The following is a 24032-nucleotide window of genomic DNA, read 5'->3' on the forward strand; positions in this document are numbered from 1 at the left end:
CCAAGGCCACTGAATGCGTTAGGGTCGCCATCACTGTGACAGATGGCACCCGGGACTAGCATCCCATGGCACAGGGAGGACCTGGCAAGAGCGTTTGTTCTGTCCCTTGGCATCATCCTTCATTTGCTTACAATGCAGTTGCATTATAGTCATTGCTGCAAGTCCAGTAAAAAGTGTGAATCATGCATTTACTTCCCCCCAGGCCCCCACCTCTGCGTTTCCATTCTTCTTACTGTTCTTAGAGACACAAATCGAGCTGCTTCCACCTTGCCAGCGAGTCTGTGCACCAGGCCGACAGAAACAGGACCCAGGGAGCACAGTTCACTAATCTGGACACAGCTTTATTAGCTCAAATTCATTGACAGCTGGAGGAGGTGGTGCCCGTCGCTGTCCTGCAGGAGGCGACCCGGCCTGCACGGCTGCTCGGGCGGCTGGCGGGGGACCGCTCAGATGCTGCCCGACATCAGCTGGGGACACTTACACACGTGACATTTCTATCATACAGACATAAGCTAGAGAGGAGCGCTCGCGGGGTACATGTTCGTGGGGAGGTACACAGGGGCGCGGGCTGCGCTGGAGCTGGCGAAGGTGCAGGGTGGAGTTAGGCCGACTTCCACGCGAGGCTGAGGAGGGCGGCGAGCAGGGCGCAGGCGAGGCTGGTGCGCAGGGCCCCTGCCGCATTACAGTCCACCTTGGCGTTCCTGCACGAGCACACCTGCACCCTGATGTCCGTGACGTTGGTCATGGGGGGCTTCCCTGAATCTGTCACCATGACTGGCACGTTGTAGTTGGCTTTATTCAGATTTTGAAGAAGGCTGACCAGGGCGTGTGTATCTATGAAGACAAAGAGGGCTACGTGAGTTCCGACCCCTGGTATCCCAGTGTCAGAGGGGACTTGTGCACCACAGGGCTTTTTTCAGAAAAACTGATTTCAGTTATCGTTTACAAAGCAAACTGGCTTCTCATGCAACCATTCACACATGTTTTGTTTTCTAGCATGAACTAAGTGCCTACAATGGAGGCCTGTTTCTCCTGCTCCCCTCATGTAATTCCCTCTTCCATTAGTCCTATAGTTCCCTTCCTGCCTCGAGGGCTCGATTCTGGGGGGAATGCTGCTCTTTTGACCCTATTTAAAAACATTTTCTCCCCCCTAGCGACCCCCTCCCAAATCAAACCAGAACAAACACAAAAACTCACTGCTGTCCAGTTGGGCCCCACTGGTAGCTGACCACCTACAGATGTTTTGTAAGCTGTGAATTACACAAGAGGAGACGGAGACTTTGTCCCGTGGAGCTGTTGTGGGGGCGGCCTCTGGGTCAGCCACACAGCCCCCGATGGAAAGGCCCCAAGCGGGGCTAGTCTGAGAATTGGTGCCTCCCATGGAAGGGCCCTGAGTTCCAAGGGGGCTAGTCTGAGGGGTGGTGTCCCCTGATGTGTGTGGTCAGCTACAGGCTTGTAGTGTGGCTGAAGGTTGAGCCCCAGGGCTGAGTTTTTCCAGGTTTGAAGTGCCTATTTTTAGGAAGCCAGGTGCTGGGCTTTCTTCCGCAGCACCTCTGGTGGACAGGTCCACCTCTTGGTTGCAGCTGCATGTCCACTGTCTGTACCACCTGGGGACAGCTAGAGAGGGCTAGGCTTTCCAGGAGGAGTAATGAGGTTTCAGACACTTAAAGCACACAGCGGGGGAGCACTGGTGGCCTAGTGGCAAGAAGCTGCACTGCAGTCCTGAAGGCCTGCGGTTCCAGTCTACCAGCTGCTCTGTGGGAGAAGGATGGGCAGTCTCCTCCTGTGCGATTAGTTACCTCAGAAAACCTGGTATAGGGTCAGTTATGGGTTGCTTCCGATTTGACGGCACACAACAACAACCACAAAGCACACAGAATGGGCTGTGCAGCTTCAGAATCATGGGAGTGTGCAGATGTACACGAACGTTAACTAAAACGAAACCTCCCTCTCCATTTGCACCAGACAAATAGCAAGTTCTCGGCAGCTGCATTTGGTGGCTACCACATGAGACAGCACAGTTCTAGAACATTCTCTGCAGAGCGTTGTGCAATTCAGGGCTGAGGCGATGCAGTTTGAAGGGGCTTGTTTAGGGACAATTGGGCCTGAAGGCTTCCTCTCCACACACCTGATGTGCAGGGACAGTGCCCTCGGTGAGGAGACCCCTGAGCTCAGAGGCCCCGGGTGGAGAGTGTGTGTGTGGGGGGACATTTGGGGGCTGCTCCCTCCTCTTTGCTAATCTCATTTAAAAGGAACAAAGGCCAGTGTCCTGAAGCACACCCCACAGGAGGTGGGCAGTAGGTGCGTCCATCAACAGTGACTCAGTCCCTATGAACGATGGCTCTGAACCCTGCCCCATCCTGAGTGCAGTGACCTTTGTCCCCACTTCACCAGGTCAGAAGTGACCACCCCACCTACCCTGACCCTTAGACTCCACTCGTACTCTTTTGGAGGAGTCATGGGGGTGCAGTGCACAGCTAACTGAAAGGTGATCAATTCAAACCCCCAAACCCCCCAGCTACTCCATGGGAGACAGACGAGGCAGTCTGTCCATGAAGGAGAAAGCCTTGGGAGGCTGGAGTGGTGGTCAGAGCTGCAAACGAGAGGGCCACTGGTTCAAACTGCCAGCCACTCAGGGCGGGAGTCGGGGGACAGGGGACGAGAGGAGGCTGTCCTCGGGGAGGAGACTGTCCTGGTGCACAACTGTGGACATGCTGGGCAGGGCTCCTCTGTCCTACAGGCCCTGTGTGTCAGAATTAGCCCAAGGGCAGTGCGTTTGTTAGTCTCTTTTCTGCCATCCAATGGCTGAGAATTTTTTAAAAAAGCACAAAACAACTTTGGGCACAAGATATGAACAGACACTTCACCAAAGATGACATTCAGATGGTAAACAAACACATGAAGGACTGTTCAAAATGCTTAATTCTAAGAGAGATGCAAATCAAAACAAGTGAGATATCCTCTCACCCCAGTAAGAATAGCAAAATGTAACAGAACAGCAAACAACAAATGCTAGCGACTTAGCGGAGGAACTGGAACACTTACTCCCTATTGGTGGGAGTGTAAAATGGTGCAACCAGTATGAAAGGCAGTATGGTGCTTTCTCAAAAAGTTGGAAAAAGAAATACCACTGGACCCCTAAAGAAACCGTAAATGCCACCCAAGCAGATACATGCACAGTCATGTGTATCACGGCTTTCTTCACGATAGCAGAGTTTGAAACAACCCAAGTGCCCATCAACAAATGAATGGATAGAGAAGCTCTGGTATACTCACACAATGGAATATTATGCAGCATTGAAAAACAAGGAAATCATGAAGTACACAAAATGGGTGACCCTGGAGGACAGTATGCAGAATGAAATATCTCAGTCACAGAAGGACAAATACTACATAGTGACACTGATGTAAAATGAGACTGACATTGGGGTTGGAGGGAACCTAAGAGAAGAAGGGATACATAATGTACACGACATTGAAACAGATGAGGGAGAGAACCGTATAAAAGAATATGTGGTTAGGTATTAGGGGCATTATGAGTCCACAATAAGAGCTGCATAGTAAAATGGTCTGGGGGTGGGGTGGGGGACAACAATGAAAGAACTTTTTTCCAAAGAAAAAAGCAAACGGGGGTGGGGTAGAAGGGTCCGGGAGGAAAATGTACAACAATGAAGGATTGGAAACCCAAGGTCTTTAATAAACTTTCATTAAAATCACACAAAAAATATAAAAAATCAGAATGATAGAAACCACAAAAACCAACTCCTAGCTCTTCCTGGGCACAACTAAGAATTAAGAAAATAAAACTGCAGTGAGGAGTAGAGTTCTAAAGGCAGCTTATCTGTCAAAAGCCAGCTGCTCATTGCCGTTGGGTCGGAGCTGGCTCAGGGCTGACCTGCCGGTGGGTTTCAGAGGCTGGAAATGTCATAGCAGGAGATTGGTTATCTTGTGCTGCGGAATAACAGGTGGATCTGAACCAGCTGCCTTAGGGCTGGCAGCACAACTCCTTACCACTGGGCCCCCAGAGCTCCCTTGCAAAGCCAGGCAGGTGAAAAGGTGTTGGCATCAGAGGGGACAGCACCCACTGACACGGGAGCCCTGAGCATAGCCCCTACATCTTCCTCACCTGGGAGGAGCTGGAGCATCTGTCAGAAGAGACTACTCCTGACGATGCTCGTCAGCCACGTGGACAGAGCTACCTGGACAGACACTAACCCTCAGACAGGCGGGGGCTGTGCTGACAAAACGGAATCTGTGTAACGGGATCCACTCCTCAGAGCAGTAAAGTGGGAAGACAGCAACTAGGCTCAGTGCCGACAGAGAGGTTCTCATAAAGTAAGATGGGACATGGGGCCATAACAATAGATGGAGTTTTTAATAGAAAATGTTATTATGCACAGTCATACAGTGCCTGCTCAGAACTTAATGAAAGGGGTCATTTCACCCCATCTCTCAAGTCTTACCACTGAAGTCAGAAGTGGGGACCCTGAATAGGCAAAGCCTCAAAACTAAAGAAACCATCCTGCCCCCCAAATAAAAACCATGCCCACTGCTGTCACACCCTTCCTGACCCCAGAAACCCCCTCACTGGGTTTCCAGTGATGGAAATCCTAATGTGAGGAGGCTGCCCATTTTTTTTCCGATGAAGCACTTGGTGAATTCGAACAGCCAGCCTCACTGCCTGACTCCTTATGCACTGTGCCACCAGGGCTCCTTTGAGTAGGCCAATAAACGAAATCCACCAAACCAAACCATTGCCCCTGAGTGGATCAGACTCCTAGTGCTCCAGGAGGATGGATAAGAACCACCCCTCAGGTGCCCAGGGCGCCTGCCTTTCTCTCCTGGAGCAGCAGTGAGGTTCAAACCTCCAAGCTTCAGGTTGTGCGCCAGCCCCTCCCCCCACCCCCAGCTCCACTGACAGCAGGGAGTTCACTGCTCAGCAGGGAGTGTGCTGCCTCTTCTGTGAAGAGTGTGCGCGCCGCCTTGCTGGAGGGAAAGGTGAGCATGGGCGTGCAGTTCCCTCACACCAGCCACGGGAAGAAAAGGGGTGCGGCTGATACTCAGATACTGCACACTTCTGGACACTGGTGTTTCAGGTTTACTAAGGCAGATGGAAGCACATGCATCCCCCATCTGGCCACATGCAAAGCCTGGTAGAAAGGAAATGGCTTGTAAGTCTTGTAAGGGGATGTGGGGCCAGGGAAGAAGATGGAGTCAGCTCTGAGGAGGTGAGTCACTGACCGCTGTCCAGGCAGCACTGACTCCGAGCTGGCCCTCCAGCAGGCTGTGGGGAGCTGGGAGTCACAAGGGAGGAGACTGCCCAGCTTCCTCCCCGGGGCGGATTCCAACTCCCAGAGCAGCTCCACCTGTGGTTGGCAGCACAGTGCCCCTGCCCCCAGCTCCCTGTCCGGAGCTGGTAAGTGTAAAAGGAGGAGCTCTGGTGGCCCAGTGGGGAAGGAGCTGCACTGTCAATGCAAAGGCAGGTAGTTTGAATCCACCAGCTGCTCCGCAGTCTCTGAAAACCAAATGGAGGGGCAGGCGGCGTGGCTTCCCCTGGACGGCAATGAGTTGATGTTCTGAGTTTCATGGTGTAGTCCATGTGCTGGGCCGCTAGCCACAAGGCCAGTGGTCTGACACCCCCCCCCCCCACAGCTGCCTGTCAGGAAAGGTGAGATAGCCTCCCATAAAGACTGCCAGCCTCGGGCCCCTGGGGGACTTGATGGCAATGGGGTGGGTGGGCACCCCGTGGTGGGAGGTAGGGACTCGAGGTTGAAGACTTTGCACATCTCCTTACATCCTAGCTTCTCCTTTATCTGGTTACTGGAGTAGGCATGCCAGGGCACCGGTCCCCACAGTGCTGGTGACACTGATGCTGTGACTGTCCTCTGCAGAGATGACAGCCTGAGCCCAGGGGTGAGAGGGCCCAGGCAGGCACCTTTGACCTTCAGAGACCAAAGGTGGTGGTGGGTGGTCAACAGGCTGTGCAAGCTAGTTAGGAGAGGAGCGCCTCGGGGACTTGGGGATAGGAAGGATCGAGGCCTGGTCTTCTGACTGTTCCCTGGGATAGCAGACTGGCCAGGCAAAAGGTTAGTCAGGCCTGGGGAGGGACAGTGTGGACCAGAGATACATGGATATCAGGCGCAAATGAGGACGTGTGCATGCATGGGCAAGAGACCCACACCTCCCATTTCCGTACGTGGTTGCTGGCTGGTGGGAACCTGCATTTAACACAGGCATGCTTCCAGTGGCACCCACTTCCTAAACATCCCTCCAAGAAACTATGAACTGTGATAAATGATGATAGTTTCAGAAAGGCTTTAGGCCTTTTGTTCATAGGGTTGCTATGAGACGTGCTTGACTCGACGACAACAACATGCTTCGCTGTATTGTGCTTTGGTTTATTGCACTTCAAAGATAACAAATTGAACGTTTGTGTGTAGCAAGTCTATTAGCATCTTTTCCCCAACAGCCCGTGCTCACTGTCTGACTGTCCCATTTCAACCCTTCTCTCAATACTTGAAACTTGTTGCCTTGCTATTACGCCCACCCTCACTAGACAGCAGCAGAATGTCGGGGTTTCTGTGTGCAGGGAGACTAACCAGTTTGCATGACCTGCTTTACGGTGAGCTTTGCTGTGCAGTCTGGACCTGACCCCACAGTTTCTGAGGTCAGCTTGTGTGTAAACAGCTGGGAAGAAAGCATGAGGGCTGCTCAGGGGGGCCGAGGGGTGGAGCCCTCTGGGACTGGACACTGAATACCTTCCCACGGGACTTACTGTTGACCTTGGTGATCTTCCACACTTTATCAGGGACAGCCTGTTTATGGATTTCAAACTTGAAAGGATCTGTGTTCGGGTGAAGATCCTTGTCTGAAGCTCCCAGGATGATGACGCTGAGGTTTTTGGCGTCATCACAGACTTCAGCCACCGTGGGGTAGATGAAGGGAGCGTTGTCATTCACGTCCTCCAGCGTAATCAGCAGTGTCCCCGTGCCGGTGGCGGGAGGGTTACCTGTCGCGGGCACAGGAGACATTAGCATACTCAGGTATGACCCATGCACCTGCTGCAGACTCTGCCGTGTGCACACCTCTATTGCTAGGAGGGGGTTTACAGTCAAAACTCTGGGCTCTGGATAATCAGGCTTGGGCCACAGCCAGTCTGGGGGAGGGGGTGGGGCATGTGCATTTCGTTGTGCATCAGGTGACTGAGTTGGAAGCAACAAGGTGACTTGCTAAAAAGAGGACACGCTAATCCGTGGAGGCTTCCTCTGGGGTGACAAGGGCCCATGACACTGATGCTGGCAGAGGGAAGGCAGGATGGGGGCTGGATAAGGTGACCCTGCTGTGAGAGGAACCACCAGCTGCTCCCTGGGGCAGGAGAGAAACAATCATCATATGTATTTGGACCCTTGTTTAGTTTTTAATTAACTTTTTATTGTGATTTGGGCAAAAGTTTACAGAGAAAATTGGTTCTTTTTTTAATTATGGTTTCCTCCTCTCCCCATCCACTCCCCTCCTGATAACCATTGAAGAATGTTTATTTCTGTGTGTGAACCTTCCCTTACTTAGCTTTTTAAATAAGTGGCCTCAATATTTGTGACTATTTTACCCAGCATAATGTCCTCCAGATGCATGAAGTTTCTAGAACTTTGTTATTCTTTAGCAAAGTTTTCCATTGTGTGTATGTAGCATAGCTTGTGTAGCTATTCATTAGATGATGGGCACTTGGGTTGTTTCCACCTCTTTGCTACTGTACATGCTGCAGTAAACATGAGTGTGTATATTCCTTCATATCTTCTGGATATATACTGAGTTACAGGATAGACTGACACTGAGCGTCACCATGGCACAGGGTGGACTGATGCAGTGTCACAGTGTTTACAGGATGGACGGCTCGGGCGGTGGCAAAGGACAGAGCAAGGTTCACATCTGTTGTTGCTGAGTTGTAGTCGACTCCAGGACACCTGAGACCACCACCAACAGTGGGATAGAGCAAATCAATTTCCTGTTGTATCATTCATGCACGTTCTGTTAGACACTGACTGCACCCCTCACCTGTACCAGTTCTGCCTCCTGCCCTCTTAGCTTTGCCCCTAAACAAGTGCTGCCCTGTTGATCTCATCGACTGTTCTGAGGCGTGCAGGATGGCCTAGTATTGATCAAGCTGAGAGGTCTCTGTTGCTTGGCTGAAAGCTGGGCATTGGGGTGAGTTCAGCTCCAGACGTGAAGGTTTATCTAAGGACTCAAGACTTTAAAAAAGGCCTTGTTTCATCCAGGGCTCCTTTTCAAGAATATTTTAGGAGGCCCTTTTAATTGCCTCACCCTGTCTTTCACTGAGAGAGTGGGTGCTTAGTGTTAATAAGAGTTGTCTTGACTTCATTTTCCTTTCTCTAAATTCATTTTTAATAATCTGTGCATTAGTAGTTTGCTCTTGGGATGAACTGTGCATTAACAGCTTCTAATTTTTTTGTGATAAAAGTCTGAGCCAGAATGTAAACCACAGATAGTAACTGTATTAAAAATATAGACACCTGGTGTCCCCAGGTGTGCCGATGCAGAAGCACATCCCTGGGGTTTTCAGCAAGCGTAAACCATATTCCACGTAGAGTTGGATGCACCTCTGATTTGATACACATGCATGCCAAATGGATGTGTGGCTGTCTTCGTCCTCTACTTATGTGCCCTTAAAATGAAGCTAGGGAATCTGGTCATTTTATACCATCTTATATTTTATTTGAAATGCACATCAGTGTTCTTTCACCCTCACGATCAGGGGGCTTTTCAGGTAAGGTGCTATGTGCTGTGGGGTTGGAACCGACCCATAGCTGACCCTCTGGTGGGTTTCAGAGTCAGGGACTCTCACAGGAGCAGACGGATTATCCATGTTGCCCCCTCAGAGTAGCTGGGGGACTTGACCATGTGCCTTTGGGATGGCAGGGCCGCTCCTTACCCCTAGGAAGCACTCAGGACACAGCCTGTGGATCAGGGCAGCCTCCTTGCAGGTGTCCCTGCAGGCAGGCCTGTTTCTGACTATGCCCCTTGGCATTGGCTCCTGCCCTGCCCAGACACATGCTGGAAACTCTTTCAGCTTTGTTAATAAGCTAGGCCCACAGGTGCCTGATTCCCGTTCCAGAAACTGAGGTTGATTTTTAAAGTTCACTTATCAAATCATCCGTGGTTAGGAGTTAAGACGCTAACAAATGGGAATTTCTTCCCCTGGAGCTGAGGAGGCAGGAATTCCAAACCCTGTGCTGGCTCCCATGGAAAGCTGTCCTTGCTGCAGGGGAAGAAGTGGCTGTATCCTTGGTGCCCATGGGCCCGTCCTCCCCTTGTGAGGAGGCTCATCATGCAAGAGTCCAGGTCCAGAAAGACACGTTCCTCTTCGGACAGTCGCCTTCTGTTGGTGCTAAGGACCCCCACTCCAAGCTTTCCTCTTGGCTCTACCCTCGCTCCTATTTGATTAGGGCTGTGATGGATTAAAGGCTACTCCAGTTCCTAGCTCCTTAATCCCCCTGCTCCTACAACTACCTGGTTTAGCAGATCATGGGAGATCATCACAAACCTTCCGCCTCCTGTCATGATCTACATTTCCCACAGGTCAGTCCACAAGAGCACCTGACAACAACGTCCTAATGTCCCAGGTTCATCGTGTAACAGCATGGCCCAGACCTTCAGTTGTCTGAGATCTGGATGATACCCCAGTGTAGCCGTGTATTGGAGAAAGTATTTGTTTATCCATTCATCTGTTGATGGGTACTTTAGTCCTGTCCACTTGTTGGCCACTGAGAATAATGTGAACAGTGGTGGTCTGAGTTATGTTTAGAAGTGCCCCATGAAGAGGGCTTTGTAAGCGGGAGGCCAGCAGTGGACAGCTTGAACAGGAGGGTGAAAGCTGCCGAGCAAATGCGCTGTCCAAGGTACCAGTGCAGAATGCTGGGAGAGTGGATTCCTCAGACTCATCAGAGCTGGAAGAAGATACGGCATCTCTGCTGCATCTGTAAAAGTGAGCTGGAAGAGGGAGCAGGGATCCCAGTTCAGCATGTCAGTCAGTGTCTCCCTGGTTGAGTGGGGTGGGGGTCGTCTGGTGCTGTCCAGGCGGTTCTGGCTCCTGGGGACACTGCCTGGCCTGGCGCCTCCTTTCCAAGCACCGCCATGTTGCGCCCACTGTGGCAGCTGCCTGTGTCAGCCCATTTCCTTGAGGGTCATATTCCTTTTTACTGACCAAGCTCAGTGTCCTTCTTCAGAGACTGGCCCCTCAATGACACACCCACGGGGTGTGAGATGAGCGCTCCCCATCCTCACGTCTGAGGTGCACTCTGCCGGCGCTGCTCCCAAGACAAATTTTGTTTGTCTTTTTGGCTGAGACCAGGGGTGCTGGGCTGGCTTAATTGGGTTGCCATCGTAACTAATGACTTGATTTTATCCTCACACACATCTTTTAAGTAGCATCAATCTGCAGTCTTACTGTGGGCCTCCAGGCAGTCCAGTGCTCAGCTGAGCTGTGAAAAAAAGAAAAGCAGATGCTCTATGGAGCCATTTCTTTGGGGTTCAGATCCAGCAAGACCCCACGTTTGGAGGCATTTGCTCAGTGGTTCGCTGGTCGTTGCTCCACAGAGATGAAACAGTATGGTTTTTGTTGTTGCAATCAATCTAGATGTGCTCTGTGCAATATTTCAATATTGAATCAGTTGGCATTATCAGAACATCTATCATGTAGGGAGGCTGAGAAGGACAGGCTGGGACATGATGTATCTCAGCTGATGAAAAATCATTATCTTCGTCTATTCCGTTTTAATTTTGCAGCCGCCACACTCTAGTCACTATCTGAGCTCCGTCTTGGCCAGCTCATCACATTTTTCATCCCAGGACTCAGACTTACACTTTGCACAAGTTGCTACGTCTTGAAAACACTCTGCTGAACATGGCGGTAGTTTGGCTTGTTTTTAGGCCATCAGACAAGGGACAGGCCTCTGCTGGTAGGTGAACAGACAAAACACTTTCAAGACTGAACTATTTTTTCTACTTCAATGGTGAAGCCATGTGCTTTCAGTAATGGAAGTAATATTGATTTAAAGACGACTGCTTTTAGGTCCTTCAAGTTGGAGGAGGACCCAGGGTGACCCTGGATGCTGGGCTGTCCTCCGTTTTTCCTGTGTTTGAGCTCAGAGGGGCTGTCATCTTTCTCTGATCATCGGGCTCTCCTCCTAGGGTCCTGGTGGGATGGGGCGTTTCTTCTGATTCATGCAGTTATCCAGCCCCCCGCCAGGAGTGAGACAAGGGCTTCTCACCAACCCCCAGGACAGAGCATGCAGGTGGCACGGACGCGCCCACACTTCCTAACGGGTTACTGTGGAGTTTCAGGAATACCCAGCAGGAGGATTTTCTTTTTGGATGGCTGTGGATGCTGGCGACAAGGGTGGTTGGACTTGGTGAAGCAAAATGTTGGTCTTTGTGATTTGGAGTTACAACTTTGATTTACACCAGAGGTGAGCGTCCTGTTCAGTGACAACACTGGTCATTGAGCCCTGTGGCACGGCAGAAGAGGAGGTGGCCTGAGAGGACAAGGGACAGCAGCGTAGTCAAACCCTGAGTGACGGGTGTGGGCCGAGGTCAGCGCTGCTGCTACCAAAGCCACAACCAGTGACAGTGCAGAACTTTTGTGTAAATTGCTTTTGATAGTTTGCTGGTGGGGCCCTGGCTCTGCCGAACGTGGACACGTTGTTCAGCCTCTGTGTCCCTCCCTATTAAGCCTTTTCCAGGCATGCTGCCTTCAGGGACTGGCCCCTCCTGATAGCCGGTCCCCAGTATGGGACACAGGCTCGCTCTACAGCTGTATACAGCTGTGTTCTGCTGCACAGCTTCCAAGGTTGCTTCATTGTTCTGGCAGCGCCTGGTCTATTCTTTGTCAACACCACATTGGAAAGGGAGTAGAAGAACCAGCGGTTTATTCATTGTCCACCTTTAGCCTGTCAACTCTAAACCCAAGGTCGCTTGTCACTCGATTCCGACTCAAGTCACCCCCCGCCGGGGTTTTCCCATGAAGAAAATCTTAAAGGGAGGAGACTTTGCCTCATATGTGTCTCTATATGTACCCATTGGAGAGGACTGAAAATACTGTTAGGTGAGTAGGGCTCTCCTTAGTCTTCAAAGTGGCATCCTTGCTCTGTCCTAGAGTTGCCCCAAGCACTTTGTTGTCTCATTTCTTGACTGCTTCCACAGGCGCTGGTGGTGAATCCAAATCAAATGAAATCTGTGACAGCTGCAGCCTTTCCCCGCTGGTCGGGACATCACAGGTTAGCTGACACTGAAGGCCGTGGTCCTCACCCCACCGGGGATGGTCCAGTGCTGCCTGCGCCTCCTTCCCAGAGAGGTTTGGTGTCTATCGCCATCCAGAATCTTCTATCCTCCTCACTGTTTTCCATAACAGCTCCCCCCACCTTCTTCTGGTGATGTAGCAGTCCTGTGTCCTTGGAAGTGTCTAGTCGAGAGTTCCTGAATGTGTGTCACTGTTGTAACCTTTGTAGCAAATCTAGACCATGGAGGGTAAAGGGTGACATTCACCTCTGAAGATAAAGGGGCAGGAGTTTGCCAGCAGTAAAGGTCACACCTTGTTAATCCATAGGATTAAAGGCTTTACTATCCAAATGCTGGACTCCAGCCAGACCTGTCTTAGCAAAGCAAAAGCATTTCAGGTATCTCAAAAGACTGCCGCTGATTCACACTTCGTTAGAGTGGGTAACAGTTTAAGAGGAGTGCCTTCTCCACCTGTGACTGTTCTACAGGTCGCCACTAGCCCTCCATCCCTAAGGAGCCCCTTTCCTCCCTGCGTGTTGCAAATGTGACAGGGCAGGACTCTAGAATCGACCTGGGACACCAAGCAAACAGGCCCACAGTACCCTCTAACCTCAGCCAGGTTCCAGCTCCGTCTCTCACACGCAGATAGACCTGAGGATGTGCAGGTTTGAGTCAAGAACCCCTCAGTAAGTTCGCACAGTAAAGCAGGAGACATGAGGTGAGCACATGTTAGAACAGGGCTGCCGCAGCCCTTCAGATGGCCGGCAACCGGGTCTGCGAAGGGCAGCGAAACACGCTAGCACCACCAGGTATGTCTGTCCCTGCCTGCCGACCACTCAGAGGATCCAAACAGACGTCCTGTGTGCTGCGCTGACACACCTCCAAGCAGAAAATCAGGATGTGTTACAACATCTCTTGTCCTTTGTCTGTCCCGCCCCTACGGAGGAGACACTTGGAGGACGAGGGAATGGTCACTTCCTGGGGTGGGCCGGTGGGTTGGGGATGTGCGCTGCTCTCAGTGCTGGCGCCACCGCCACGTGGGACTGACTGACAGCTGACCCCGGCAGGAGTCGCACGGAGGGACTTGCCCATTTCTTCCGCGGAGCAGCTGGTGGATTCTATTCGTGCACTTCGTGTTGGCAGCACAGTTCTTCCCGCTGAGCCGCCAGAGCTCCGTGCTTAGCCACAGCGCTTATCTCAGAAGCACGCGGCCTGTGAAATTCTCCCGACCCACACACGTCCAGGGGGTCCAGCACTGGAAGATCAAGAAACCTGTCCACAGGACTTGGCATAAATGGAATAGTTGCTTCTACCCTCCTTGGTTTCAGTCACCTCCGACTCAGCATTGTTATATTTGTGAGACTCATGTTACCGTCAGTGGTTGTCATTTTTGTTGCATAGATTTCTTGGTGGTGGCAGTCTGTTCATTCTGCTGGTCACTGTCCGCGTACGCACCGGGGCATTTCTCGTGGAGACACCCGGATGTAGGACTCACAGATCACAGGTGTCTCTCTGCTTCCCTTTGTAGTCTCAGCTTCCTACATAGTTAGAGAAGTTTGCACTTCTGTCAGTGGTCTCAGTTACTCCACATCTTGGCTAACACTTGGCAGTTTTTACTTTCCATTGTTTAGTGTTACAGTGTCGTTTACTGCAGTTCCTCTGTAGGCATTTTGTAGGCATTACACTGTGGGGATCATGAAGTGGAATAGTCCTAATGTCACACCCTCTTTTGTGTGCTGTGGTCTCTTCATCACTTACCTGTGGCTGGGTCTTTTGTTTACAGACCTGTTGCATTTCTCCATCCCTGAAGATACCTTCTACACCATACATTCGTCTAACCGCATTCATGATGGTGTCTGATGAGTCGGAGTTCTTAATTTTGACACAATCTAATTATTTTTCCCCTTTTGTGGTTAATCCTTTTTGTACTCTGTACACTTTCTGCCTGTGCTAAGAGCATTACTACTTTTCTCTAAATGTGTTACTTAACCTTCCAACCTTTGACCTTTTACTCCACAGATAGACTAGATTATGGTGTAAGAGAAAGGTCAGTAAGCATGTTTCTCAAAACCAGAGTTATCCTGCTAAGCCTTCCCTGTCTTTGGAGAAGACCCAGCTTTCTCCTATGCATCGCAGAGCCCTTCTTGTCACAGTCAGGTCCTGTGTGTGCGAGTCTCTTCCTGAACTCCTCGGCTGAAATGCCACAGTCCTTTGGATGGTAATTTTTATATACATCCGGCAGTGTGGAGAGTGGATCTCCCAGCTTAATCTGCAGGGTTGCCTTGACTAGTATTCAGCGTGCATAAAACGTTCCTGTGAACTTGCAAAGGACACGTATGTTGGGGCTGTCGAGTTGACGACGACTCTGAATGTCGTGTCTGCCACAGTGGAGCCTGCTCTTAAGGTCATGGTGCCAGTTCATCTTGAGGGTCTCCTCCTCCGCTGACCCTTGGCTTTTGCAAGGACTGGCTCCTCCAAGGGACTAAGCGTCTTCTTCCTTCTCTGGCTGCACGCTCTCCAAGACACCTTTGTTCTGTTGGAAACCCTGTAAGACAGTCAGTAGTCTTCTCCAACATCACAAAGGCGCAGGTGATTCTTCTGTCATCTTTAGTCACTGTTCAACTCTCAGATGCACAGTCTTTGAAAAGCTCATGGTCTGGATCAGGCACACCTTAGTCTTTAAACTGATGTCCTTGCTCTCCAGGACTTGAGAGGTCCCTGACTGTACACTTTCCCAATGCAACATGTCTCAATTTCCTGACAGCTAGTACCAAGAGCTGATCATGAATCCAAGGAAGATGGACTCACTGACAGTTTCTATTCTGCAGCTGTCGTGATGTTGCCTATTGGCCAGTGGTGAGGGCCTTTGTTTTCTTGTTGTGATGGAATTCATACCGAAGGCTGTAGTTCTGATATTCTGCAACAAGCATTTCAAGTCGTCCTCACTTTCAACAGGGAAGGTTGAGTCATCTGTATAATGCAGGAGGGTGAGGAGTCTCCCACTGACCTTGATGCCACAGTCTTCCTCAAAGTCCAGCTTCTAGAATGATCTGTTCAGATACAGATTGAAACCGTGAGCCTAGGAATTCCTGAGCACAGGGCTCTGACGTGGGGAGGTGATCAGCTGTACTGTGGTGTTATCTTCTGTATCTTTGCGACTTGACTTGTCTGTTGGGGTAGATGTATTTAAACTTCCCAGTTTCTATTTAGTTTCTCTTCTCTGTATATTTTGAACCACTTGTCTCTGGTGTAGACAGATTTAGCGTTGTAGTAATTTAACTTTAGATCCATCCCTTCAACATTATGAAATGCCTTTCTCTTAGATTAGCACTTCTGACCTCAAAGGATACTGAGAACTAAGAATTCTAGACTCAGTCCTTGTGGGCTGAGAAACCAGCAGGAGACCACGTGTGCAAAACATGAGGTCTCTGTGCGGTGGGGAGTGGACAAAAGTGGCACCAGTGAGGAGGACCTTGGGGGACAGGCAGGAGTGTAAAACCTTCTGACTGTTGTTCTGAGGTGCGCTGCGGCTCAGTGACCCTGGGAACAGCTGGGAACCTCGCCCCGCACGAGGACCTACGGTTACGATCACATGTCAGCACAGCTCCTGGAGCGTCTTCCTCTCGTTTGTCGACCCTCCATCTTCCCCAGCTTTTCCAGGGACTGGCCCCTCCTGGCGTCATGTCCACAGTGTGTGAGATGAAGTCACCATCCCTTTCTCTAAGGGACTCTCGTTGCACTTCAGGGGAAAGACCTTACTCTGCTGCATTTCCCCGTGGCTCCTGTCTGCGGGAGTCTTGTGAATGCAGCGTCTACTCCCCATCGCTGTTTGCGTGTGTCAGGTTTACACTGATGTGGCCTCATTCCCATGTCAAAGACAACCTTACCACATCCACTACTATCGGGACTAGGATTTAAAGTGTATTCTAAGGTGGACATAGTTTAATATTTAATACTTTACATATGATTAGGATAAAATTTGATCTTGCTTGGATTTTCTATTTGGCCTATTCTTTAAAGGTGCTTTCTACAGGTTTATATTCTAGGTCACAAATTTGATCTTGCTTGGATTTTCTATTTGGCCTATTCTTTAAAGGTGCTTTCTACAGGTTTATATTCTAGGTCACAAATCTTCTGTTCTGCAGTTAAACCCACACACTGAATTTTTAATAACTGGCAGTTTGCATCTCAGTTCTGACATCGACATTTGATTTCCTCCTCTTAATTATTCTAGTTCTCTGGTAAAACTCTCCAGGCATTAATCTATTTTCTTAAACGAATTAATGATGAGCTCTAGTGGTAAGAACCTGAGCTGCAATCCCAAAGGCATGTGGTTCAAATCCACCAGCTGCTCTGTAAGAGAAAGATTAGCCGTCTCCTCTCGTGTGGTTTACTGCCTCTGAAAACCCAGTGAAGGGTCAGCTGTGAGTCGGGTCTGACTTCTACGCCGTACACCAACAATTAGTTACTTCAGGAGTCTGGTGTGCCGAGTTAGATGTCTGGATCCCCTGTGTCCGTCTCTCCTCGTCATCACCCCTACATTCTTGCGTCTTCTAGGCCTAGTTTTATCTGCTGTAGAATTTTCCCTCTTGTATTTGCTGGATATGCCAGTCCTTCCCTCAGTTCAGTGACAGCTGGAGCTGGTCAGGCCTGAGGCTGGGCATGAGCCTCCCCGGGTTTTGACCAAGACTCTCGTTGTCTCTGCCGTTCAGCTTCCCAAGTCAGCTCTTCAGCCCTCTCATGCCCCAACCTGCTCCCTCAAAATCTGGCAGATACCTTAAATAAAAGGAAATTTGTATGCGTGAGGCAAGTTGTTTCCCTGTGCCCTGTAGAAGGCAAGCTCCGTGAGTCCAGAGTCCCTCCCTCCACTTTGCATTTTGTCCCCATCATTTCACATGACTGTTAGAAGCCTTTCTGGACTGTTCCCTTCTTCCTTGGGCGCTCTGCTACATGGTGGTGAGGAAGTACTCTCACATTATTTCCAAATGCTGCTTCTCTCTCAGGTATTTTAGCTAATCTAGAGCGCTCTGCTGTCAGGGTCAGCGGGGACACTGGTCTCCTGATATGGACTGTCAAAGACCAAACGAGTCCTCGGAGGCAAGGATGGTGGAGCTCGGTGTCACACTCTCTGAGCATGTTGTCCTTGAGAGAGAGGAAGACCCTCCACTGGACAGACTGACACAGTGACTGGACTGCCGGGCTTGCACCTCTCATCATGTGGGGGTACAAGGTTCAGAAGTCGTTCACTGGGCTGTTGCTCGCTGACGCCACAGAACTGGACAGCAGCCTCGAAGCTCACCGACATGTTCGGCTTCAATTCCTGAGTGAGTCCTTACTTGGAAGAAATCAATCTACCATGCTTTTGTTTCTCTGGTTTTAAAGACCAAAATCCTTATTCTTTAATTCTGCCAAATAGAATTTCCGTAGAATTAATTACAAAACACACGTTCACTTTGGATGGAACTAAGGCAGCAGTTCGCACAACCAGTTCTAGATGCAATGAGTGATGAAAGGGGTGGCTGCTGGGCTGTCTGATGTGTACTGCTTCCCGTCTCCTGGGTCTTGTTGAGGGTTCTTCTCCGCGGATGGCTCTGTATGTGAATGCCAGCCCGTGTTCTGTTTACTATCATCTGTAGGGACAGTTCACTCTTTCTGGAAACAACTGTGGTATCAGATTTTGAATTTTCTTGTCGGATATTCAGAGTAGCAGAATTAGACGACAAATGCTGAGCTGGCTTTTTCTCAGTTAATGGGGGCTCCTTGGCGCGTTCCCCCTCTTCTCCCTCCCTGCTGGAGGGGAATTACCATTTACTGAACATTTAACATGGAAATAGGGTCTGGGTGGGGAGTGTAGAGGGTTATCTCACCTTCTCAGTCTCTCAAGGAGCTCGCAGGTGGACACGACACTGCTCATCTTACAGAAGGAGACACTTCGCCTTCGAGTCCAGAAACAGCTCCTCCCGACAGTATGTCTCTGTTGAGGGTCTCCTGAGTTTGAATCTCCCGTTTGCTTGTCTGACTCTCTATGGCCTATTTTTTAAAATCCTATTAATTCCTCTTCATAGACCTACGAGATCTGTTGGTTGCCTGTTCCAGTAAACGACTCCTCTAGGTTTTGAGATACTTTGACTATGAACACCCACATACATCCAAACCCATGCATGCCTGTGTCCTCCCCTCTCAGTGGCCGTCTTCTTCCACTTGAACGGAAGGTCAGAACATGGGTCCAAGATGATGTCGGCCTCGCTCTTCCTACCCTTGGCAGCTACTTCAGATAGAATCCTGACCTTGGCCCACGTGTCACCCACCTGCTTGCCAGGACCTGTGGTGTGGACACAACCCATCACTGTGTGCTCTGCCTGCCTCGCACATTTATATTCTGAGAATACCACTAGTTGAAAGACATGTACACATTAAAAAAATCCATTAAAACTACAAATAGGGCGTAGTGGTGTACTTTTTAACTTCCTTACCGCTGTCGATGGCCAGGAAGAGGGCAGTGTAGACGCTGTTGTGGACGAAAGGGGACTCGCGGTCCAGCACGGCCGTGGTGTCCACAGTCCCGTTGATGGGGTTGATGTTCAGCCAGCCTGCTGGGTCCTTGTAGACAGAATACCTGGAATGAAAAATCCCTCACTGTCAGGTCCCAGTCACACTGGATTCACAACATGCTTACAGCGTGCTGGGTGGGGCATCACACGATTATTTCATTCAGAACATCCTGGCTGACCCCAGCTCTGGGCCAGACCCTCCACTTGTCCCCTCCTTGTCTGCCCTGAGAGAGAGGCTGCCAGGCTCTGGTAGCACGTGCAGCCTTCATAGCTGCTCCCTGATTCAGCCCCGCTTGACTGCTTTCACCCATTGGGCACCTCTCAGACTGAGGAGGCATCCCCACTGAGCTGAGGATGTGACATCTAGACCCAGGTAGGGCACTGGAAGGGAAGACCCGGCATGCGCGCTCCGTGAGCGTCCATCCACATGCTGTGCCCCAGCTCCTGGCACACGGGTGCGGTCAGTGGACACCAAGCTCTGCAGCCCTGTGTCATCCTCACCTCTACTGTCCATCACATTACCGTGCGGCAGCAGCCCCACTGCGGGCCTCCCTGTCACCACACATGGCCCTCCAGTCAGCCTGTCTGCACGCTCTGGTCAGACCTGTCGACACTGGATGACCCCCTGGTATGTGAGATGATGATGTTTTCCAGCATCAGGGAGCACACAAGTCCGCACAGTATGACAGACGTGCGCACAGCGATCTGTTAGTCATACAGATATTGCTGTGTATGTGCTGAATGATGGCTCTGTTGGAAGGCACAGCGAAGGGCAGCGCTGGGGACAGAGCTGCTCAGTGGTAAACGGGAGGCAGCCTGGTCCATTCCAGCCTGTGCCCCTGGGCTGGGGTTGGAATCTGGGGTAAGAAAACATCGCCTAATTTTTTTGAGGTGGTTAAAGTAATACCTGCTCATTTTCTGCAGTGAACGACTCTCTACCAGGGACACACTGACTGGGACGTGGTCTTTGCTCTTCAAGTGATGTGGGACTAGCTCAGAGCCACGTGCCCAGCACAGCAAGGTGCCAGCGAGTGCTGGCCTGCCCCCCATCAGTCTAAACATGAGGAAAGAGCCGTGTGCCTCTAAGAGACATGAGGACATGCCAGTCTGGTTGGGACCCCAGAATGTGACCCTGCTGCCACCTGAGCAGACCCCAAAAGACAGGCAGCACACATTAAGTTTCAGAGCGGCGCAAGAGGGCACACGGCGTGTAAATGAGTCACATTGTTTCCCAGGGCACAGGAAATGCTATTTACACTGTCCTCCTACCTCAGCTCATTGCCATGGGGTCGGGAAGGACTCCCCGCTGACCCTGCAGCAGGTTCTGGGCCGTCAACCTCCCCAGCTTCCTCCTGTGCAGCTGCAGGTGGGTTTGAACCAGTAGGGCTGTGGGTGAGCATGCAGCTGCCCATGGACGTCGCCACAGCATCTACCCCGCAGCGGGCTCTGTCAACTAGCAGTCTTAAGTGCAATAAACCAAAACACCCTCAACCTTGCAGGGGTGATGTTGGTTCTTACTTGTCGTGACCCTCTATGGTCTCGAGAATTGGCAGCGTGGGGAGAATGCCCATCTTTCTCGGAGCAGCTGGTGGATTTGAACCCTGGAGACACAGGCAAAGTGCCTCCAGGAACGTGACAGCAGGAGGATAAAGTCTCAGGGGTTCTCACAGGGCCAGGGACGGGACTCAACACGGAGCGAGCTGTCGGAAAAGCCACCATGACACCACGTGCAGGCATGCGGCAGCTGGCCGTCGGTGGCCACATCACTGCCTTAGAGAGGAAGAAAGCAAGATTCAGAGCGGCCTCGTCCTCTTCCCAGAGCAGCGCAGGCAGGACTGACAGAGCCAGGATTCAGCCCAGCTAGGCTGGGGGGCTGGGTGTGCAGCTGGGGTCTCGGGGTGGGCCCAGGTGCAGGCCCTGCATGGCCGGGCGTGGTACCATCCCAGAACCAGAGGTTACAAAGAGGCTGCGTTAGATTCCTGCCTAAACAGGCACGAAGCCCACAGCAGACCCAGAAATGGTCTTTACTGGCTCAACATTTACTTGAAATAATGGACATTGTAAACGGATTGTATTTTCATCTCTGAGGACTCTGCTTGGCCTGGGGACCAGAAACAAGAATGGGACGCAGTGGTCTTTGCACCCCAGCAAGTCTCCACTGCTCTCACTTTCTCCTCTTTTCCTATTATGCTACCTTCTACAGGACAATTAACATGATGGCCACGATGGCTCCTTCCCTAAAGGAGTGTTACATCAGTAAGATGTTGGGAGACTCGACCTCGAGAGCTACACCCCTTAGAAACACCACAGAGCGCTGCAGGGCCCGGATCCCTGACATTTCCCTGGAGGGCGAGGACTGGGTGTGTCACAGGCCAGCCTGCCACTGTTTCTCTTCCTCTGACAATAGCTATGCATCCAGGGCCAGGCCGTTGCTCTTCTGTCTGACTGAGTGTCCTCCTTTTTCCTTATTTTAACGCTTTATCTCTGGGAGACACACGGCTACGCACCGGGCTGCCCACCAGAAAGATTAGAAGTTCAAGTGTGTCCAGTGGGGACTTGGAAGAAGGCCCTGGAAATCTGCTCCGAGGAGATCAGATGCTGAGAACTTGGTGGGCCACGTGCTTCCCTGACACACATGGGGCTCCTGTTAGGGGAACCCAGTCAGCGACAACTCGTGTGATGTTTTGGGTTTTCTTACTGGATTCAGGTTCTGCCTGAATCACACCACCCCTCAGAATCCCATCCTTCAGACAGAAGGACACACCACTAAACAGTCAGTCCGAGGGCACACAGTTCAAATCCACCCGCTGCTCCATGGAAGAAAGATGGGCGTCCCCTTCCATGTGATTTATGGCCTCTAAAAACCCGCTGCAGGGTCACTTCCGACTCGGCGGGCAACAGCAACATACACATTAGGGCCCAGCTATGTGCTGCCCTATTTAATACAGAAGGTGGGGTATCCTTTTGCCATATTTATTTCATCTCAATGCTGAGCATCCCCCGAGAGCTGGACTCTAAGGAGAAAACTATCAGTATTAGAGGAAGACTTATCAGCAAGCTGTGATAAACAGGTGACACCATCTTGCTTGTGGGGAATGAAGAGGCTTTGTTGCGATGACTAAAGATGATCAAAGACTACAGCTTTTAGTAAGGAAGGAAGTTCAGTCTCAACCTTAATATCAAGGGGAAAAATATCCACCACTTGACCAATAAACTATATCATGATAAACAGAAAAGATCGAAATTGCCATAGATTTCACGTTACTTGGATCCACAACCAACTCCCGTGGAAGTAGCAGTCAAAAGATGGATGACACATTGTACTGGACCAAGCTGCTCTAAGAGAGGTCGTTAAAGTGCTGAAGAGTAAAAATATCACATTGAGGACCAGGGTATGCCTGACTCCAGCCATGGTGTTTGAATTCAGTGCATATGTAGAAATAGGACAGTGGATAAATGGAAACTGATGGCTCTGAATTGTGGTGTGGGTAGAGCATAACGAACACCAAATATGCCATGGTCTGCCAGAGAAGCAGCAAGGCCAGAAGAGAGGCAGCCAGCACGCTCCTTGGAGGTGCAGACGGTGAGATCTGGGCCCACACACTTTTGGTGTGTTACCAGGAGGGGCAGTGCACGCAGAAGGACATCATAGTTGAAGCAGGAGAAGGTTGGTGAGGAGGAGGAAGAGCCCCCGTGATGTGGACTGACACCGTGGCTCCAACAGTGGGCCAAGCCCAGCGGAGCTGTGAGAGGGCGGGGACTGGGCCAGGTTCAGTCTGTTCACACAGGGTTACTACAAACCAGCAATGACTCAGTGACCTCCAACGACAAGAGAGGCCTGATGGTGCACAGGGATAAGCACTCAGATATTAACTGAAACGTCAGAAATTCAAATTCACCCAGAAGCACTTTGGAAGAAAGGCCTGGCAAACTATTATAAGAAAAAATAAATCAGCCATTGACAATAACCGCATTGAACATGGTTCTGCTCATGGGGTCACAGTGAGTCAGATCAACTCAGTGTAATGGTGTGGATTCATTTTGGCCTTTGAGGCTGGTGGAAGATACAGAGGGCAGGGAACGTGATGTGAGTTCCTCCTCTGCAGAAGCCTTTGGCCCTAGAGGGGAGACCAGCTCAAACTACTGCCCAGCCTGTCCACCCCTTCCACCCCTCCCAGCAGCCGAGCAGCTTTGGGGACCTACTGGCCAGGCCCACCACACAGGTCTGACATCTTCCAAGCTGTCTCTTTAATGAGGGTCTCTGTGAGGTGCATGCTCACTTACGTACACACACACACACACACACACACACACACGGGTGAGATGCTTTCTGTACTTCTGGGCCCAGAAAATGCATATGCCGTATTAAATTGGAATTTTCAGGCAATTTATCTGTAATGTGAATTTTGCTTGTTAGAGGGGGGAAAAATAAAATTAAAACCAGAGCTCACGTCAGCCTGTGAAGTGTCTTCACCGAGCCTGCGTGGAGCCAGCCAGTCCGCAGCCTCTTTGGGGTGTGGGCTGCAAGACCCCAGGGCAGTGTGATTGGCAGGATCGGGCAGTGCAGGCAGCATGGAGGGGCGGGTGGGGGCATCAGACTAAGGCTCAGACGCTATCATGTCCTGGGGTGGAAGCTTCTGGTCAAGACAGCAGGGCAGGTGGGACCCTCCCAGGCCAGGGAGGAAGATACTGGGAGACTGGATAAGTCTTTTCCATAAATGTCAGCATCGCACAGTTCAGGGTGGCATTCATGCTTTCTGTTCTAGTCCTGACACGCTGTTACATCACCCAGGCGGTATTAGTGTCAGAAAAGCCCAGAAGACCAGCACAGCATCATCGAGAGGGTGGTTACTTTGTTATGTGCCACTGAGTCGCCTGCAACTCACAGTGAGCCTGTGTACAACCACTCTGAACACTGTTCTATCTTGAGCCAGTTTAATTGTCTCTGACATACCTGCCCCCATCACTGAATCAATCCGTCTCATCGAGGGTCTTCCTCTCCTGCGCTGTCCTTCTCCAAGGACCTGTGAGTTGATGGCACAAATCCTTTCCACTAAGGCCCATGAATCCAAACCCTTGAGGTTCTAACCTCATGAAGGAAGCGCTTGGCAGACACACTTTTCCTGGCTTTGGCCCCACTCATTTCCTCCCCCCCCAAGGACACACTGATTTGAGGTCTGTGCTTATTGA

At 50.9% G+C, this 24032-nt stretch overlaps 1 protein-coding gene across 1 annotated transcript in view; it reads right to left on the reverse strand.

Annotated features, from left to right (window-relative positions):
* Nucleotides 1-601: 601 nt before the first annotated feature.
* Nucleotides 602-24032, reverse strand: part of CDH13 (cadherin 13) — a 1061540-nt gene continuing 1038109 nt past the window's right edge. Inside the window, exons 11-13 of the mRNA XM_006888881.1 lie at nucleotides 18765-18907; nucleotides 6776-7009; nucleotides 602-834 (exon numbers count right to left, since the gene is read on the reverse strand). Of these exons, the coding sequence (XP_006888943.1) occupies nucleotides 602-834; nucleotides 6776-7009; nucleotides 18765-18907 (610 nt within the window). The remainder of the gene's footprint in view (nucleotides 835-6775; nucleotides 7010-18764; nucleotides 18908-24032) is intronic.

The sequence above is a fragment of the Elephantulus edwardii genome, unplaced genomic scaffold (genome assembly GCF_000299155.1).
Source record: "Elephantulus edwardii isolate Elephantulus edwardi_28Jun2011 unplaced genomic scaffold, EleEdw1.0 scaffold00072, whole genome shotgun sequence".
Lineage (NCBI taxonomy): Eukaryota > Metazoa > Chordata > Mammalia > Macroscelidea > Macroscelididae > Elephantulus > Elephantulus edwardii.